The sequence below is a fragment of the Suillus bovinus genome, assembly GCF_016758785.1.
Source record: "Suillus bovinus strain UH-Sbo-P2 chromosome Unknown EDB93scaffold_114, whole genome shotgun sequence".
Lineage (NCBI taxonomy): Eukaryota > Fungi > Basidiomycota > Agaricomycetes > Boletales > Suillaceae > Suillus > Suillus bovinus.
The window spans coordinates 82,061-100,131 of record NW_024542170.1 but is presented as its reverse complement, the minus strand read 5'-3'; the positions used below and the strand labels follow the sequence as shown (position 1 = coordinate 100,131).

The 18,071-nt window shown below is 46.8% G+C and overlaps 9 protein-coding genes across 9 annotated transcripts; 3 read left to right on the top strand and 6 right to left on the bottom strand.

The window, feature by feature from the left end:
• Positions 1–138: 138 nt before the first annotated feature.
• Positions 139–944, top strand: EDB93DRAFT_1108654 (uncharacterized protein; the record flags this gene model as incomplete). Its single annotated transcript, XM_041447869.1, has 4 exons — positions 139–291; positions 343–450; positions 502–645; positions 702–944. 4 exons carry the CDS (start codon positions 139–141, stop codon positions 942–944), a joined length of 648 nt encoding a protein of 215 aa, XP_041301814.1.
• Positions 945–1,820: 876 nt separating this feature from the next.
• On the bottom strand, positions 1,821–3,665 carry EDB93DRAFT_1182218 (uncharacterized protein). Its single transcript, XM_041450683.1, has 10 exons — positions 3,089–3,665; positions 3,030–3,043; positions 2,829–2,979; positions 2,517–2,779; positions 2,410–2,469; positions 2,332–2,359; positions 2,267–2,288; positions 2,179–2,214; positions 2,101–2,125; positions 1,821–2,047 (listed from the first exon to the last, which is right to left on the bottom strand). The coding sequence occupies exons 1-10, from the start codon at positions 3,224–3,226 to the stop codon at positions 1,936–1,938; spliced, it is 849 nt and encodes a 282-aa protein (XP_041301813.1). The 5' UTR covers positions 3,227–3,665; the 3' UTR covers positions 1,821–1,935.
• Positions 3,666–3,828: 163 nt separating this feature from the next.
• Positions 3,829–6,087, top strand: EDB93DRAFT_1265557 (N2227-domain-containing protein; the record flags this gene model as incomplete). The annotated part of the gene is made up of 11 exons (XM_041454234.1): positions 3,829–3,921; positions 3,991–4,231; positions 4,290–4,471; positions 4,527–4,612; positions 4,668–4,735; positions 4,789–4,855; positions 4,909–5,056; positions 5,118–5,207; positions 5,260–5,332; positions 5,380–5,486; positions 5,544–6,087. 11 exons carry the CDS (start codon positions 3,829–3,831, stop codon positions 5,637–5,639), a joined length of 1,251 nt encoding a protein of 416 aa, XP_041301812.1. The 3' UTR covers positions 5,640–6,087.
• A 244-nt stretch (positions 6,088–6,331) lies between these two features.
• Positions 6,332–8,028, bottom strand: EDB93DRAFT_1234459 (uncharacterized protein; the record flags this gene model as incomplete). The annotated part of the gene is made up of 4 exons (XM_041451336.1): positions 6,332–6,821; positions 6,872–7,277; positions 7,326–7,329; positions 7,708–8,028. The coding sequence occupies 4 exons, from the start codon at positions 8,026–8,028 to the stop codon at positions 6,332–6,334; spliced, it is 1,221 nt and encodes a 406-aa protein (XP_041301811.1).
• A 562-nt stretch (positions 8,029–8,590) lies between these two features.
• Positions 8,591–9,838, bottom strand: EDB93DRAFT_1340627 (uncharacterized protein; the record flags this gene model as incomplete). The annotated part of the gene is made up of 7 exons (XM_041455456.1): positions 8,591–8,643; positions 8,762–8,788; positions 8,824–8,971; positions 9,128–9,385; positions 9,437–9,445; positions 9,505–9,610; positions 9,783–9,838. 7 exons carry the CDS (start codon positions 9,836–9,838, stop codon positions 8,591–8,593), a joined length of 657 nt encoding a protein of 218 aa, XP_041301810.1.
• Positions 9,839–10,912: 1,074 nt separating this feature from the next.
• Positions 10,913–11,374, bottom strand: EDB93DRAFT_1095358 (uncharacterized protein; the record flags this gene model as incomplete). Its single annotated transcript, XM_041446685.1, has 1 exon — positions 10,913–11,374. A coding segment is annotated over one exon (462 nt), but the record flags the coding sequence as incomplete, so codon positions are not given.
• Positions 11,375–13,900: 2,526 nt separating this feature from the next.
• EDB93DRAFT_1256202 (uncharacterized protein) lies at positions 13,901–14,401 on the bottom strand (the record flags this gene model as incomplete). The annotated part of the gene is made up of 1 exon (XM_041453909.1): positions 13,901–14,401. One exon carries the CDS (start codon positions 14,399–14,401, stop codon positions 13,901–13,903), a length of 501 nt encoding a protein of 166 aa, XP_041301808.1.
• Positions 14,402–15,450: 1,049 nt separating this feature from the next.
• Positions 15,451–16,405, bottom strand: EDB93DRAFT_1243406 (uncharacterized protein; the record flags this gene model as incomplete). Its single annotated transcript, XM_041452138.1, has 3 exons — positions 15,451–15,888; positions 16,014–16,279; positions 16,354–16,405. 3 exons carry the CDS (start codon positions 16,403–16,405, stop codon positions 15,451–15,453), a joined length of 756 nt encoding a protein of 251 aa, XP_041301807.1.
• A 466-nt stretch (positions 16,406–16,871) lies between these two features.
• EDB93DRAFT_1108648 (uncharacterized protein) lies at positions 16,872–18,038 on the top strand (the record flags this gene model as incomplete). Its single annotated transcript, XM_041447868.1, has 2 exons — positions 16,872–16,997; positions 17,058–18,038. The coding sequence occupies 2 exons, from the start codon at positions 16,872–16,874 to the stop codon at positions 18,036–18,038; spliced, it is 1,107 nt and encodes a 368-aa protein (XP_041301806.1).
• Positions 18,039–18,071: the final 33 nt, after the last annotated feature.

The following is an 18,071-nucleotide window of genomic DNA, read 5'->3' as shown; positions in this document are numbered from 1 at the left end:
TACAGCCACGGGGGTTACTGCTTCCAAGGAGAGGGAGTCATCGACTTCCAGGACTGTTTCGCGTGTGGAGACAGTGGTTACGAAAAGGGTACCAATTGCACTTCCAAAACGTGCTGAGAAAGAGAAAGAAAAGCAAAAATGCCAGAACCAGAGCCAGTAGCTGAACCAGATGCAGAAGACGAAGCGGACGAAGACGAGATTCGAGAGATTCCACCTCAACCTGCCGCACAAAAGAAACCTGCGAGAGCGCGTCTACTTCGTGCGCGCAAAGGGGTCACAACTGATAACTCGGTATGCATCCTCTTGATAGGTCTTGTGGATGACCGATCATATGTTATTTAGGACGAAGAGCCTGCTGCCGCGTCAAAGACGCGAGATGCCAGTACTGAGCCTAGGGCTCGTATAGTTACTACCACAACAGCAAGAAAACCGAAAATAGACGTTGAAACGGTACTTTTCCTTCCTTCTTCCTATCGCGAACATCTCATTTCACTCCTGCAGGCCTCAAAAAACCCGGCGGCCCGCAGTCGTGCCACCCCTGTCCCAGTTGCTCGATCTGAGCCAACAAAGGCACGCCCACGAGTTTTTGCGAAGCCAAAGGCCGCAACCACGGCAACCCGTGCCCCTCACGGAGCAAGATGCGTAGTACGGAAGGCGACGATGATGCTGATGGGGATGACCCCCTTGATTCAATCGCGCAGCCTGAAGCCCCGGCTCCCATACAGAGGGCGAGACGCACACGGGCGGTGACCGCACCTGTGAAAGAGGAGGATGTCGATACTATGGTTCCTGGCAAGGCGAAGAGCACATCAACGACCCGCAGGCGTGCGGTGACAGCGGTGGATAAGGAAAATACCCCATCGAGTTCGAAAGAGGATGAGGGTGAGCGGAAGAAGGAGGCGGAGGTGAAGCGCACGACGCGGGCGACGAGGTCACGAGCATGATGTTGTGTCGAATGGATGTTGGTTGTTTAGTTTTCTGTCCTGATTTTCTCAACCAAACGATTATGTTCACCCTACTATGTACGTTAAGTGTTCGGGTAGTATGTATGCTACTATGGTACGCGGATTCTACCGACTCAACCCTCGTCTAGACTTTGGAGTGCGTGCGAGTATGTCATGCGTCCGCCAGAAATATCTGGTAAATTCACTTTCTCCCACTCGTCCTCGTCGGTATCGCTGCAGTTATCATTCATGGGTATGACTTTGGGATTCGAATCAAGGATTTCAAAGTCCCCCAGTCGGCTCTTGGCTATGTTAAAGTTCGGTCAGCACTTTTTCTGGGTCAGGTTATGATAAATATAATGCGCTTTACCTTTGCGCTGGCGCTTGAAGGGTACCATCTGTGCGCCGTCAAAGAGGGAAAACGTGCTAAATGACACAGTGGGAAAACCCTCTGATGAGTCGTATTCCTCAGCGTCATGAACATCATCGACCAAATGACCGTCGACTGCAGCCGCACAAATGTAGCCCCTGCTTTTCCAAGTAGAGCTATCCCCGCGTCCTGGGTTTCGACGTAGGACAGTTCCATTACTGCGTTTACGGGAATGCTGTGACATGTTTAGTGAGCGCCTCCCAGTGTAAAATAAGCACAGCGTACCCTTTTCTCCCATGCTTTGGTGCTGAGAGGTGGCATGTTTGTGTGGTGTTTACTAGAAGGGAAAAAGTTTGCGCAGTGTTAGTTTGAGCAACTGAAATTTCAAGATTTTTATTCGAGAAAATGAGTCAATAGCCTGACTGACTTTGACTAATGCGGAGCATATCTGATTTGCGCTCACGTCAAGGAGCCGAACCTGAGCGAGATTTGAGTCACTGACTCACGGAAGCAATGACTACCGTGGCTGTCGACTCATCGTCGGTCATTATTGAAGGTGGATCTACACAGCATTACAGTAGCTTTGGGAGCGGTGTGAAATAGACAGGGAAAACCGGCAATCTAATTAACACCCTCCGATTTTTCGCTGATAGGGTTGAGTGATTTGTCACAACCAGTGGAAACCTCGATAACACGAGTATCCCGCCTGCAAGTGGTCTCACGGCTATTGAGTCTGTATCCGCGTTAACAGCTCTAGTCATGGTTGATCCCCCTGAAGTGACTCACGCGGCCAGAAGCGAATTTGTATAAACTATTTAAAATTAAGCAACACATGTAAATCAGGTCGTGAAAAGCAATGCTCACCATCAGCAAGAACGTTGTAAACAGCAGTCCACAAGACTAAAGTGGAAAGGTTCAGATATGATTCCATAGCTACGACGAACTGCCTCACAAGTGTTCCTCGTGGCACAAAACTATTGACATCAGCAGTGCTCATCACAATCGTGATGGACTCACGAGGACAATAACCAAAATAGTAGACATGCTGTGAATATCAATACCATGGTCAAACCTTCGTATGCAAGGTTTGCTCACCTAGTGGCAAGACCAGTTTCAATTACCCAAAGAGTTATACGGACAGCGATATTATGTATTCTGGAAGGAATTGTTGAGAGGAGAGACCCTGAGATGGTACAGCTTACTGGTCAAATATGGTCCGCCTGCGTTCACGCTGCAGGAAATACACCAGACCGATCGTGATTACCAGATCGCAAACAGTAGCTGCAACGAGAGTCAGGATTGTCAACCAATTTAGTGCGTTTTTTCCTGTTCGGTTCGTGGGAATGTCTAGTGCCTTGGCTGCATCTACCAAAGTGCCAGTAAGAGTCAACATGCTGAAAATGCCACAAAACGCGGCGAGCATCTTGCTTCCTGAGAATTTGAACAATCTATAGATAAAAAACATCTGCAAATTTAAGTGGTATGGATTTTTACTTGAATCTATCGTTACCTACCTGAACAAGAGTGCTAATCAGAGGTGTCAGGACGATATTTGCATCTCGAGAGCTGGAGAATATCGTCACACCGTCAGGATTCTCGCAACCCGTGACGGTTAGAGTCCATGTCCAATACATGATGCAGATAATATGTGCAAATGTCAGCATCCTGAGATGAATCAGGCTTTGAAGTCGATATCGAAATGCATCGATACATACATCACGGCTGCCACCTACTTCGATTAGCTTTAACTAGAAGCAAGGCAGGCATAACACACCAAAATTTGGAAGACTCTTCTATCACCTGGAAAACGTTTATAGTAAGTGTATGTTTGCATTGTCGAGCACCCAAATAAGTAGCCAGCGATCATCGATCCAACCACCGCTGGTCCAATAGTTATTGCTGCTCCAGGCATTCTGAAGGCAAGGTGAGCGCATTGGATCGATCCAGATTATATATTCACGTGGGCCTCATATGCTGTGCGTAAGTCATAAGGACTAGATGTGTGAGGCGATCTGTCACCGAGTGGGCGTGCCAGTAAGATACTATCAGCGCAAGGAAACTGGATACGGAGCTCCGCACTATGGCAGCCATATAGAATGCATCAAAAAATAGTGTCAGGAACGAAGATCTTTCCTCGTATATCTTCGAGTTCTATCAAAAAAGATGAAGTTGAACTCGTAGTCAGTGCCCACTGGCAGCTGTCACGGTGCTATGCCAAGGTAGTCAAGCCAATTGTCATGGCTGTTGCTCGGCATTACCCAAAGAAGTCTAAACAATAAGATTTGAGTGAGCCAACGGAGATTACCTGACGACACCGGTCATATCACAACTGGCAGCAGTGCTAGTAGGAGTCCGAGTCTTCGTGGGGACTACTTTGTTTGATGTTGTTGAATTCGGAAGTCGCTGACTCATCCATGTGTGCCATAGTGTCTATAATTAAGTACCCTTTTCTGACTCGGTTGCTTCGAATCACGTTGATCTTACCTCGTGGAACTTACACTTGTCTCTCGAACAATGTCCCAAACATTCTCGGACGCTGACATCGAAGAGGAGCAAAAACATTTTTCTAATGTCATCGCAACATTCCAGCAATACGCCCAATATTCGGTAGGTATTCTTAATCATCATGCACCACACTGTCACCTTATGAATAACTTGCTTGTCCGACACATTCAGCTAGCAGCCAATAACAGGCGACGAAAAGACATCTACACACTTTCTCAGGGTGACAAAGAACTTCTCGACGTTCTTGGGTACCGACAAAAACTTCAAGAAGTGGATAGAGCCATTCTGGACAATGCAGAATTCTTGAAGCTGATTGTTGCAAACCCCGAGATCTTTGGCCATGATCTCGACTTTCCAAAAGATGCAGGTGATGATAATGCTGACCTTCGGACTTTTCATGACCTTTCGCATGGTTTGTACTTGTGCGAGACAGAATCCGATTTGTGCTTACCAATGCCAATGTTGTGCAGGTGACGCGCATTCACATTCTCATGGTCACCCGCATCACCACAGTCACTCGCATGACCATGAGAATGTCACCCCAGATCGCAGAGCTGTCAGCCAGTATCAGCGAAAGTACAAACCTACGGACTTCGACATGGACAAGTTGCGAAGCACTCTGAAGCAATTCGTACGGGACTGGAGTCAAGAGGTAAACTTATAATTCTACCCCTTTTCAAATTATGTAACTTGGGCTTGCATCCCAGGGAAAAGAAGAACGGGACACGTGTTATACGCCAATCAAAGACGCGCTGGTCGCGCATTTCTCGGACAAACCATCTCCGGAGTTAAGGTTAGTTCAGGCTCTAAACTTTCCTCTTGACAACATAAACGTATTACTCTACCAGACAAAATATCCGGGTGCTCGTTCCTGGTGCAGGCCTTGGCCGGTTGGCTTATGATGTTGCGAATTTAGGTTTGCGGAGCTTGTGTATCTCTCTTCCGATTTGGACTTAGTCAGTCCGCTAGGGTTCGCCTGTCAGGGAAATGAATTCTCTCACTACATGCTTCTTGCTTCTTATCTTATTTTAAATAGGTAAGAAAAGCAGGGATCTGAGTGTGCGACTAAACATTTGATTCTGGTCGCAGGACTGACGCGATTGGACAATACACCATATACCCTTATGTCCATTCTTTCTCCAACCTTCCTGACCGTGAAGCAATGTTACGCCCAGTGAAAATACCCGATGTCCTTCCCTCGGCCCTACCAGCTGGCTCGAATTTTCCTTGGTTGCGGGTATGATTATTGACAGGTCCTTTGAGTATCTTGGCTTCTCAACGTTTCAGGCGACTTCGAGGAGATTTATGGAACAGAATACGAAGAAGGCAATTTCGAACCACAGGCGGGGCAATGGGACGCTGTTCTGACATGTTTCTTTATTGATACTGTAGGGATTTGTTTCCGTTCAGGTGTATTTTATGCTAATGAAGCTAATTCAGGCAAAGAATATCGTCAACTACCTTCGTATAATTCACAGGATATTGGCACCTGGTGGAGTATGGATTAACATGGGTCAGAGCGGTAGCTTTGTCCCAGCTTTCCTGCTGACCACATATCAGGCCCGCTGCTCTGGCACTTCGAAAATAATGCAACCAATGATCCATCCATTGAACTTGATCTCGAAGAAGTCAAAATGCTGGCTCGAAAAATCGGTTTTGTGATCTCTGTAAGTCTTTATATCGCATTCCGCTGTGTAAATCTGACGAGAGCGATCTGCTATCAGGATGAGCGAACGATAGACACGACTTACACGAGTAATTCCCGGTCTATGCTGGGATATGTTTATAAAACTGCTTTCTGGACGGCGACGAAAGCTTAATGATAGATGCACCATGAGCTTCTCTCGTTTATTGAATGACACACATTGCTATCGTGCAGCCTTATGAGCGGCGTGTAAAATGGTAGCAACTTCGGTGAATGTCGGGTTGTGCAAAATACGTGCGTGTATCCGTCGACTGTTCATCCCTGGTATCAGCAATCATATTGCAGTTCTCAATATGCTCGGAGATAGGTATTTCTGCGCACTCATCGACCCGCTATCTCATCATTTTTCGCTATTGATTCCTGACACTGTCCTCCAAACCCATCCCAAAAGGCGGATCTCCTCGGGGCTCATCCCGGTAGTCTCAGGTAAGTAGAACAAACAGAATAGCCATCCTAGCAGACTTAGCCTTGTATAGAACTCGGCGGGAGTAATTTTCAGCAACCACATCAGTGAAGTTCATTTGGTAGTTACTTCACGCACCTATATTTCCAGATACTCAATTTCTGCGTTCAGAGCGCTGATCTCTGGGAAATAACTATAATGGCGAAAACTACAACATGAGGTCGCGTTCAAAGTCAACGTGCTGCCTTCTCATCGACTGGGAATCCTGCCACCTCTTCGTTCATCAGCCGCGGTGTCCAAAACCGCACAATTCCGCTGCCGTTCATGTCGGGTTCGTTCATGTGCACGAGCATTGATATTGAGCAAGCTAAATGCATTGCGCCCACAGGCATTATAGCCAAGAACTACAAGTGAGGCATCAAGGCGGTCCACGACACCGCCTTGTATGCGTCAGGAGGAAGATCGCGTAAAGTGGTGAACATGAGCACCAAGAGGATGGCACGTCCTATGATGTACAGGATGGGACACACTATGAACATAAATAACCATGAAATCATGGTTGCATACGGCAGGACTACTAGTGTGCAGAGTATTACTGGAAAACATGCAAAAACGCAGCTGGGTGTGCAAGATATAGCAATGGCGCTCATGCGCCAGAGGACCTGTTCCTGATATGTGGGGAAGGCAAAAAACCAAGCCATACAATGGACACCGCCAAATATGGTTGCCATAAGCAATCCAGCAAGCGCAAGAACTAGCTGGTCCAAAAGTTCGAGTGCGATACTGCCATCAAATGTTGGAACTCGGAGCTTTTGGAAGTCGGACGCGCCTAGTATTTCGAAGTATGAATCCCAGATCGTGAGAATCCAATTATGGTCTTCTGCTTCATTAACACTAAGGCAGACATAATCAACAGCAGTATAATTGTTGAGGCGCATACATACTTAATGTGATGCTCTGGCCTTGACTCGGTTGATTTCAAGTACACTGGATATGGACATTGCACGTTGAGAGGCTTGTTCCACCACGCAACATAACTTAAAAAATTGAGAACCGCAAAAGCCAGTGTCCCCACTTCGAGCTGGGTGGTTTCGAGGTGATAGATAGCACGCGTAATGAGCTGAATGACAAACCAAGTCACTTGAAGGATGATCAATCCTTTCGATATCGCATTTCCTTTGCTCTTGTCATGAATCCGGTTCACTGTTAGGGTAGGGATGTCGATAGACTTGTCATGTATCAGTTCGAGCATGCGATCAGGCCGTAGTGTGAGGTAGGGTTTCCCGTCCACATAAAGCATGAAACCACCCATCAACATAAAGAAACTGTGTGTATGAGTCCATGTATAATCTACGAATGTAGATGAGTCAATATTTAGGTGAGTACTCGGAATTGGACTTGCCTTCAGATTGTTCCGATACATAGGCTTTGAACATCTTTTGAATGGCTTCGCAAGAGCCTGAGCATATGTACCCCCACATCCTGGAGTGGGCGCTGAAGTAATATGAATTTCCGAAGGAACAGTAGGGCCACCTTCAGGGTCTTGAGAACCAGGTGAGTCATTCTCCGGGTGCGGCAAAATAGAATGTCGAGCTCACCTTCGACGTTATATTGCTCTACAGTTGCTTCCAAGTCAATGGAACCATGATCCGAGTCTAATGACGTGCATAGTAAGTTGCTCAAGAAACGTATACAGTTTCGAATGGCACGGCCCACCTCCAGGCTGCTCTTGTGGCTGAGGAACACCGAAATGTCCAGATTCCTTGAACTGTCTGGTAACATGGCGAGCGCTAATCCACTGGCGCACAGCCCATATGACGATCAGTTCAGGAGCAATTAGTGCCATCATCATGATGCCAAGTCGTCGCCACAGAATAACAACGAGGCTGTCCTTAGGACTCGGGATATTGGGGTGAATGGCGCTATATACACACGCAAACATAGTGAGAAGTGAGCTGGACACGATGTTCCACATGGTTCTAGTATTTGTGAATAATGGGACTTCAGCTTCAGAAACGTTGCTACTAGTTGTGTTTGTAGTAGGTACAGCTTGGATAACTCCAAAGAGGTAAAGGAGGAAGCAGAAAGGTAGCAGGCGCATTGTGTTAGAGTATACCGAAGAGCCATCTGAATCCTGTTCACAGTTTATATGTTACGGCGAGCGTCAGCTTACAGCAAAGTAATGATCCGATCGATCGATCAACTAGATCTGGGGTGGTCACATGCACATAAACAGCCAGCCCATCAGAGTCGTTTGGACGGCGAAAATGGCGGTTTTACGATGCTTATAGTTAGACTAGTAGAAGCACGCGCGTTTAGGGTTAAAGCGTCGTTTACAAAAGGAACAACATTTTGTAGCAAAACGTTGATGCAGCAGCGGAATAAGGGCATTACCGAACTCACAGTGGCGAGCAGATGGAGATCACAAATTCGAGTACTGAGTTTAATTCATGATCGGCCGGGCCCTTCAGCACCTGACGCTCTGTCTCAACTAAACGTGTACATGGAATGTACGTCTGTTCCACGATAAGCAACCCTCGCTGTCTGACTGCAGTTGATAGCCGGGCCCAACGCATGTCCAACGGCAGGATTTAATCTAGTACCTTCTCTTCGGCCAACGACTGTCAAAAGTACCGGGTCGTACGGTTCGGTGCGGAGAATCTTCAGCTGAATGACTCTTCTTTCTTAGCGGTCATGCGCGCTAGTCTTGCGCGCACTTCGTGCATGTCATGACCATTTTACTACGTTAAATACAATCCAAGAGTGTCACCTGAATGGGCGGCGATAAAATTATTTTGTCATGCATTCCATCATGGGCGCAAAGAGATTCGTACCTTCGTTCTTTAGCGCCAGCTGATGCCCTTGTCTGCATATCACCAGTTGACAGTACAACAACATTGATCCCAGAATTCTAACACAACATGAAAGTCCAATCCCATGTCCTCCAGACTTTTCAGAAACCGATCCCAGTCGTTGCACAGGCGGGGTGAGTAGAAGAGGGCTTGGACATCGACACTTTCGAGGATGACAAGGTCCTTATTCTCCTGTAAAACACGTGGAGTGTGACTCTGGTTCTGAGACATGGGAGTTCTTTAGGGCAGAGGGTTTATGTGGGGAAGGCATGGGCTGCTTGAGTGGACTCTGGAGAATGCAGAGGTTTGCGAGTGGATCTAAAGAGGGCTTTCCACGAGGGGTAATACTTGAGCGCCGTAGATCATGCTCGTTCGTAATTTCCTCCGTCCGCCACTGCTATTTTCAGGCTTTACTGGTGAATCGATGTTGTATAGTGGAGAACGTAACGGCTTGGGCAGGTAGGAGGATATGAAATGTTTCTTGTGTATTTCAATTTCGCAGCTATTAGAGACGGGATTCGTTGTGGGAAGTGAGGCGTTAATAGATGGGATCACGGGGCAGCCATCGATGGTGAGGCCTGCGTCGCCAAGAACAACAAGGAACGCCTACTTGCGAGTTACAGCGGCTTGGTAAGTTCAGATGAACAACTCACGCACCTTTCTTTCCTGAAATACAATTTATGCATGCAGAGCGCTGATCTCTGGGTAATGGCATAGTGGCGCACACTGCATGTCGGGTCGTGTCCAAAGGTAACCGTCTCTTCATCGATTGGGAATGCTGCTAATTGCTCATTAGCCTTCCACTTCATCTGCTGCAGCGTCCAAGCAGTCCTATTTTGCTGTCATTCATGATGATGAGCAAGACCTCAAGAATCAAAGTTTGTTTCGTTCGCGTCCATGTCATACCGTTACGTGCGGGTCATGTGATCGTGTCGCGGTTCATCATAGAGCCCCTTCAGTGAATTCACCCGTCTCAGATGGGCAGCCAAACGTGACAATGTACCAATGGGGACGGGCTATCCCATGTGGGCCCATGCCAATAATTGTACCATGATACATGGGTGGGCCGAGGTCATGTGTGTACCCGAGACAAATGGATGGGCCAGGGGTATATAATACAGACAGTAGTATAGGAATGTACTAGTATACAGGACATTATGGTGAATCCGGTCTTACAATGGAGACGGGTAGGCCAAGGGTAAAAAGTATAGACATTGGTATATAGATATACTACTATATAGGACATTATATGTAATGAATACAGTGTGCAGTGGAGACAGGTGGGCCAGAGTAATGTGTGTACCCAGGGCAAACAGGTGGGCTGAGGTAATGTGTATACCCAAGGCAAACAGGTGGGCCAGAGGAATGTGTGTACCCAGGGCAAACAGGTGGGCCAAGGGTATAAAGTGAGTGGGCCAGACGGATGTGTACCCACCTCACATGGATGGGCCGAGGCTGATTCCCGGAGAGGAATGGGCCAAATGCATACAAGGAAACAGATGGGCCGGGTATGCAGGTTGGCCGGACAGATATGGACTCGCACAGGGATGGGCTGGGTATGCATGTTGACCAGACGGATGTGTGTAATGGGTCAAACAGGTGGACAGGGCAGATGTGTGTACCCAACTTACACACGGATGGGCTGGATGAATGTGTGGGCTGGGTGAATGTGTGTACCCAGGGCGAACAGGTGGGCTGGGTTATGTGTGTACCCAAGGCAAATGGGTGGGCTGGGGGATGTGTACTTAAGGCAAACAGGTGGGCCAGAGTATGTGTGTACTCGAGGCAAACAGGTGGGCCAGAGTATGTGTGTACTCGAGGCAAACAGGGTGGGCCAGAGTATGTGTGTACTCGAGGCAAACAGGTGGGCCTAGTATGTGTGTACCTAAGGCAAACAGGTGGGCCGGAGTATGTGACACCAGACATCCGGTCAAAGTTATCATCCAGTCTCTATGAGAGTATGTAGTATAGATCAGGTAGGTACTCAAGGGGCCATCTGACTAAAATTTGTATACAATGTGTACAATAACGTCTCTACACAGAGGCACTCTGCTTGACCGGGTCACCATATTTCACATAGCCATATTTTGCGTACTCTGTTCTTGGAGTTCCAACAAAGTTATGGATACTATCTCACATGTACCATGCAGTAACAATCCGGTTGCCCTCCTCCACATGCATATGATGTCTCACAAGCCGACACGATGAGGCCAACATTGACCCGGAGTTATATAAGAATTTTATCCCAAGATTAATGAAATCCGTGATGACCGGATGGTAAATACCTGTGGTGGTCATGATATCAAATGCCTCTGGTCGACATTTCGGATCTCTATGAGGTGGTGACCGATGATTGCAAATGACTGACACCACATTGAAAACAGATGTCCAATGTTGTAAATGATAGCACATATCATGCAACTCATACTGGCTCGCCCATTCACCCAGTCTGACTTGGGTTTGAATTCCAGCAAGATAGAGATCCGGATGCATGACATGAAGTGCAGCAGAGACAAGGATACCAGACCTTTGGAGGGAGGTCGTGATATTGTGACCATCAACTCCCTTTAATGTGGCTGATACATCAGGTGAGAAACCATCTTCTGGATCAAGATTTGGGAAACCGTATTTCTATGACACTTCAGATGGGTAACCTGAATTCATATGAACAGGATGTACCTCTCTTCCTTGCTGAAACCAAGCCTGGAGATATATTGATGCAACCTGGGGTGATCTTCTCATCCAAACTCGGATAGAAATTGGACTTGTGAGTCCGCCATTCAGTAGGCTTGCTGGTCGTGATGCTATTGTTCAGCAAATTGCCCATGGAGTTTGTAGCACAATGCATATCTGTCTGGATACACCCGGATGAGATGAAATACAAAATGAATGCCAATAGATGACAGACCATTATCATGCTGGTCATGGCTCCAGGCAAATACCAGACAATAATTCTGCCCCCGGAATCAATGATGACACTTGGTTTTGCCAAGATACAATGTTCTTCAGGAGGGAATCTGTCCAAAAGACTTTGCTCTTGTTTCTCGTTTCGACCTGGATTCATATTTGTCAAGGGATTTGTTATATCTAACCATGTCAATGTTGAGATGAACTATTGGCAAGTTAGTTGACCGGAAAGGATGATATATACAAAAATGAATACCAGGATTAGAGTAAGTGATGGCCAGGACATTGGCAAGTTGCTGCCAAAGCAATACAGGTGTTGATATCCAACAGTCCAATGCTCATTTGCTTTGCCGGCCATCCATGAATTTTGGACATAAAGGTGTCATACACCAATTCACTGGCAAGGTCGGTCTGGTATAATGCCCAGTCTTGTGGGATACTCACCATGTGTCGAGGAACAAAATGAGTGATGAAGAAAGAAAAAGAAGACCAGTCGGATCGATCCATGACCAGGATGAGCAGGTATCAGTGTCATTCACATGACCAGATGTAAGCTAGAAATCACCACCCATGTCTATTGCGATTGAATACAATAAGCAGTATAAAATATACAAAATGAATGCTTTTAGATATCACATTATGCTCGACTGTCCTTTGGATGCACTGTCATCTGCATTCAACCAGTCCATGAGCATCTGTGAGGAAACCACAGCCCTTGTGATCTCCTCAACCAGCCCAGCTAAGCGTACCAACCTATCACTTGAATGTGCAAGTTTCATCATTCTCTCTTGCAATATTTCCATGAGATCTTTACCAATTGCTGTCTGATGGCACTCTGCAAGTGATACTGATCCGATTGTCTCCAGTGTACAAACTGGACCAAGCTTGAGCATATATGGAAGAAGGCCAGTTTCCACATGATCCGGCTATTATAATATTGAATGTTGGATTTGGTGAGGATCCTGTGCGGGCTGTCAATGTTTCAAGGACTCACAAGTTCTACAAAATGGCCCTCAACCAACTCCATCACATCTTGGACAGATGACTTTGGCAACATGTCTGACACCTTGCAAGAGGCAAGATTGTCCTTCCACCATGCATTAAAGTAGTCGGGCATACAAGCAATGTCATATTCATCTGACTCCTTGCAGTGCACAGAGAGGTTCAATGCTTTGATATCCGTCAAAAACTCAGTGACATCCGGCTGCCGGTCCACCAATGTATGTGCGATCATGATTGCAATCACATGATGAAGGGGTGTTGGAATGACAGCGGAGCACCTGCTGAGGAAGGATATATTGATGAAAGGCGTGACAAAGGTCTATATGACAAATGACAACTTTGAGATCAATACAATATCAGGATGACCGGATGACCGGATGGCCGGATGACCGGATACATACCTCCATTTCCCATTTCATGAGTTTGTGGAAAGCTTCTGCATATCCAGGAAGGGAAGTGGAAAAGCTCTTGTCCACATACAGGCGCATGGCCAACAAATACAAATTGGCATAGAATAGGGCACAAGAAATATCTCCAGCAGTGACCTGATCATCTGAATAGGCCATGATGACTTGCTCAGAGCCAACCAGATCTCCAGTGTGGTTCATAGAGTGCGAAAGAAGGATGATGTAGCAATTGTAGTGGTGATTGTTGTTGTTGTTGTAGTAGTGGTGAGACAGACAAAGTATGATTATGTACGTGTCCTATCAAATTACATATCGACCATTCTAGGAAGTATACAACCGGTACCATGAATCATCTGACAACCTGTATATCACCCTGAATATCCGGACTGAGTTTGCAAAAAGAATCTGCCCCATGTATGGCCAGGTCATGGTATATTTGAGATTGTCGGGCAGCATAACATGCATGTCCAGTCATCTCATTGGAAGCAGCATTGTCCATGTGAGCAAGCCATTGCTTGGCCTTATGCTTGAAAAAATTGAATGGTCCACTGCATTTCATGTTTGACAAGAATGACCTCTTTCATTCCAATGATCACAAAGTGCCTTGGTCCAGAGCCAGTTCACCCGATAAACTATTCAGTGGGTGAGACCAGATAACATCATATCACCGGATGCGATGGACACTCACATTCTGTCATCCAGTCATTTCTGGCTGTATCACCCTGAACATCAAGCAACCAGAACCATGCAAGGGTAGCATTCCTCTGACCATATGCATTTGAATCAGCCACTGCAGCGCTTGCCTTCAGGTGTTTTTCTTCAACGGAAGATATTTCTTCAAGAGGTTGTGATTGGGGAGTCGATCTAGCTGCAACCGGCATTTCCAGTATATCCTGGCATTGAGTTTGACTGCTGCTTCCACCGTACGAACTCGAGTCCATGCCTGGGTTGAGGTGGCTTGTGACTTAGCTGACTGGACAGTGTCCCAGAATATCACAGCCTTATCTACCAAATGAACTCTAATTGCATGGAGTGCATCATTGGCTTGGCCTTCACGGAGGACAATTTCTTCTTTCATGAGATTGGTTAGACCTAATGCCTTGCATCTGGCTTCACCAAGGTTAGAAGGCAAAGGTATGATAGTAAGCTCTGGTTGAAATATTGAGGTATGTGTTTCCGGATCCGGATGTTGATCATGATCATCGAGATCAGAATAATCTTCTTCATCCAGTGAATCATGATCCCTGTTTACTGGAGAATCCAGTTCGTTTGCATCAACTTCATATCCAAGATATGTAGATGCCATCTCAAGAAAACTTGTTATCTGAGTTTGCAGCTTATCCCTAAGTCGGGCCACTCTCAGTAATTGAATGTCTGTAGGATGTCTCCCAAGCCTTTTCACATCTCTAGAGAGAGAGATTTGAAATTCTTCTATGGTGAGACTGGTTGTGAGCCAAGTGGCAGCTCCTCGTCGACTAATAGAATTGGCAACCAAATAATCCAGATGATTTTGAGCCTGTAGCAGGCGCAACTCCTGCTGCTTTCTGGTTGGAGCTGTACATCATGGTATTCAAATCATAATGAGAATGCCATCAGGCCCGGATGAGTAGTGGTAAAATTCGACACTTACCCTTTTCCAACCGGACCTCATAAAATGTCCATGGCTGTTGGATCCTCCAATCTGTTCTTGTGAGCAAGTGCCTCTTCCGCTTCCCAAAGAATGACCATGTCAGGGTGAGCTGTCTCATTAAGATTTTGAAATGACTTTTTGCTCTCTTCAGCACCCCTGGCAGCCTCTTTAAACTTTCTGCAGAGAAATTTGGCTGCAGGGCAAGTTAGCCGGGAAGGAATAATATGAGACCGGAAGATTTTTGTACATCCGGCCGGAGGTTGGCAACTCACTCATGCGTATCATTTTAATGAAGTTACAATCATTCATTTGATAATCCAATACCTCTTTGTGATTGGAGTCCCCATGCCCCTAGCCGATGGAGAGATTATGTTCAAAGATGCCCAGAGTGTTTCCATGATCTCTCCATCAATCCTGCCGGTTCCATGGATAAAATTTGATGCATACCGGACATAACAGCTGTCCTGATGACCGTGTACATGCCACAAACCTATTCCAGGAATGATGTCCATGCCAATGGGGATGGAAAGGTACATGCTGGATGCAATCCGGTCCTTCAAAAACTTATGATACTGACAATTTATGTCGTAGAAGGTTATGACATGGGAGATTCCATCTGTATTGTAGTTGAGTGCTTGACTCAAGGCATAGTCCATGTTCATCTGCCTAATTATTTGGGATGCTCAGTAAGACCAGAAATGCTTGTAACTGGATGTGATGGTCATTCACCTTTCACCCTTCTGAAAATCCACCATGGAATGTGGGACAAAACATCTGTGCCGTGCACATGCACATCCTCCTATACCAGTGGCCTCCAGCTTTTGCTGGCAGGTGTTCGCTTGATTGACTGCATGGTGATTGTTGCAATCTGACCTTTGGACACAGTCTTGGGCAATACACAAATGACTCTTGTATCTTTCATCTCCAACCATGAATGCAAGACCATCCATCAATGATACTTCATCAGATGGATTCACTGGATGGAGGTGCTCGGCTTTGAAATTACCATCCATGACTAAAGTCCTGGTGAAGAGCCATGAAGGTGTGTTGTCCAGCTGGGTGGATGTACCGGTCGACAGGTCCAAGTTTATCCCTGGTTGTGGACATGCAGGGCAAAATAGGGCAAGATCACCGGCCTTTGGCTCATCATCTTTGTGAGCAAACTCATGTCACTTGTAAAGCTTGCATTGGCGCCACTTCCTGGCAGTTCTCATAAGTTCTCTGTAGCGATCCTACAGATCCTGCTGTTTAATCACCAGATTGCTGAGTACAGAGAATGAAAACTGACCAGAGCCATCAATGGAAATATGCTCGAGGTCAGCCTCTGGATCTTACTATAGTAATTCATGGCTGATGTACCACATTCAAGGTTGTCTAGCAGAAAGTCGTCCAAGACAGAGAATGTGAATGCAGTTTTTGGTCTGGTGAATGATGCCGGAAACAAGCCTGCTTGAAAGAGCTGCATATCCCAGGAGAGAGCACCGGGGCACTGGCAATATGAGATGGATAGAGAATGAACACCATATTTGTCTACTATGGTGATAGCCGGATGATCTGAGTCGGTGACAAGTGGAATGGAAGCTCCCTCCGGATAATCATCATAGTGTATATTTTCATTGGTATCTGACCATTCAAACAGGTCTGATGTGTATTCAGTGCTGCTGAGGCATGGAGTACCATTGTGAGCGAGGTGAATGTGCAGGCCAACTTTAATGAGTGATGTTTCTTGAAAAAATGATCTGGTCCATTGACTGATGCGATGGAATGGATGTCTTTGATGCTGGGTTCTGCAGCAGTCTGTGCAAAACAGGGGCGCATTGAAACACCCGTGGCATTTATAAACCCCATCCTTCTTGCAGACTGAACAAAGCTGGTCTGGGGGAGGGGCTTCTCTGACCATTAGTAAATTGATGTAGTCCTTGAACTTGTGCTTCCATTGCCGAAGATATTCATTCTGCCCCTGCATTATCCAGTCAGATGCAGACTGCAGAAATCAGAATGACTGCTGCTTGCCAGAGATTTTGATAATTTAAACTGAGGGATGTCACCTTGGTCAAAGTCAAAGTCCTCACCCTTGTGAAGCATCTGAGAGAACACGGCTGTTTGCTTTGAGGGAGATTTTGTTGGTGATGATGTCACCAACTTCATGGCCAATGCGACTGGACATGCCTGCAATCACCGGGCCCATACCACCAGTTGCACCCATCACCACTCGCTCCAGGGCCACCAGAATGGCAAAGCAGGCCAAGCAGTCTGGGCGATGCAAGGGCAAGTCTTATATATCTTGTCTCATCTCCACTAAGTACAACTCTTTGCTATAGATACTCGGCAGCCTAGTCCTATCCCGGAGGAACTGGATGCTGATGTCGAGATGGTCGATGGTGCTCCTATGGTGCCAAGTGCTGCCCCAGTGGCATCCGCTGACGATTTTCCTGAGGACCATTGGATCGAACCCATGGACGATAGTATCCTGCCTCCCACACCATTTGATGAGACACTGGATGAGGTCCGGTACTCTCCTATTTATCTGGCTCGCACTCAAAGGCCCCCCTCCCCTGTTACCACATCCATGCCCATTTCGTCTCATCAGTCTCCCCATCCTCTCAGCAATGCGCAGATTGAGGCTATGCTGGCCCAAATTCAGCTTGATATGGAAGAGCTACACACACATGATGATACCATTCACAATAATTTGTCCAGTCACATCGATGAGCTGCACGCCAACTATACAGAACAATTTGGCCTCCAGAAGGGACTGGTAGATCAGTTGACTGCTCAGGTGGGTGGAATTGCAAGGTACTTGAGGGACAACCAAAAGGCCGCTGCATCATCGGTCATCACTCCACCCGCATTCAATCCGCCACACATTGTCGTCCCCGGTACCCCCATATTCCCCAAGTTCGGTTCTATCAGTGCATTAGGTCGCGCTGTTACCAACAATGTCTTTACTCCGGATGTGTTCTCATCTCGTGCCTGCCCCACTGGAGATGGCTCGCCAGTGACAAGGCATGGGCAAGCACCCACATCTGGCTCTACCTCCACAATCAATTCGGTCCCCATCATGAGGGAATCCAGTTCATCCATTCAGCCCACTGGGGTACTGCCGGTACTTACTGACACAGTCCCAACAGAATCCATGCCTTCCACTAGCACCATTCGCATGTTGGTCACCGGGTCAGCAAATGTACCCGAGGATGGTCAGTCTGTCTCGGCTCCCTTGCCACAGCGTTCATTTGCACCTCAATCACACCGACAAGGTCGGTCAGTGAGTGCTAAGCATGCGAAGGACTCGTCTGGGGATGGGCCCAAGTAATACTAGTATACATGATTCATTTTTTTCTTAGTC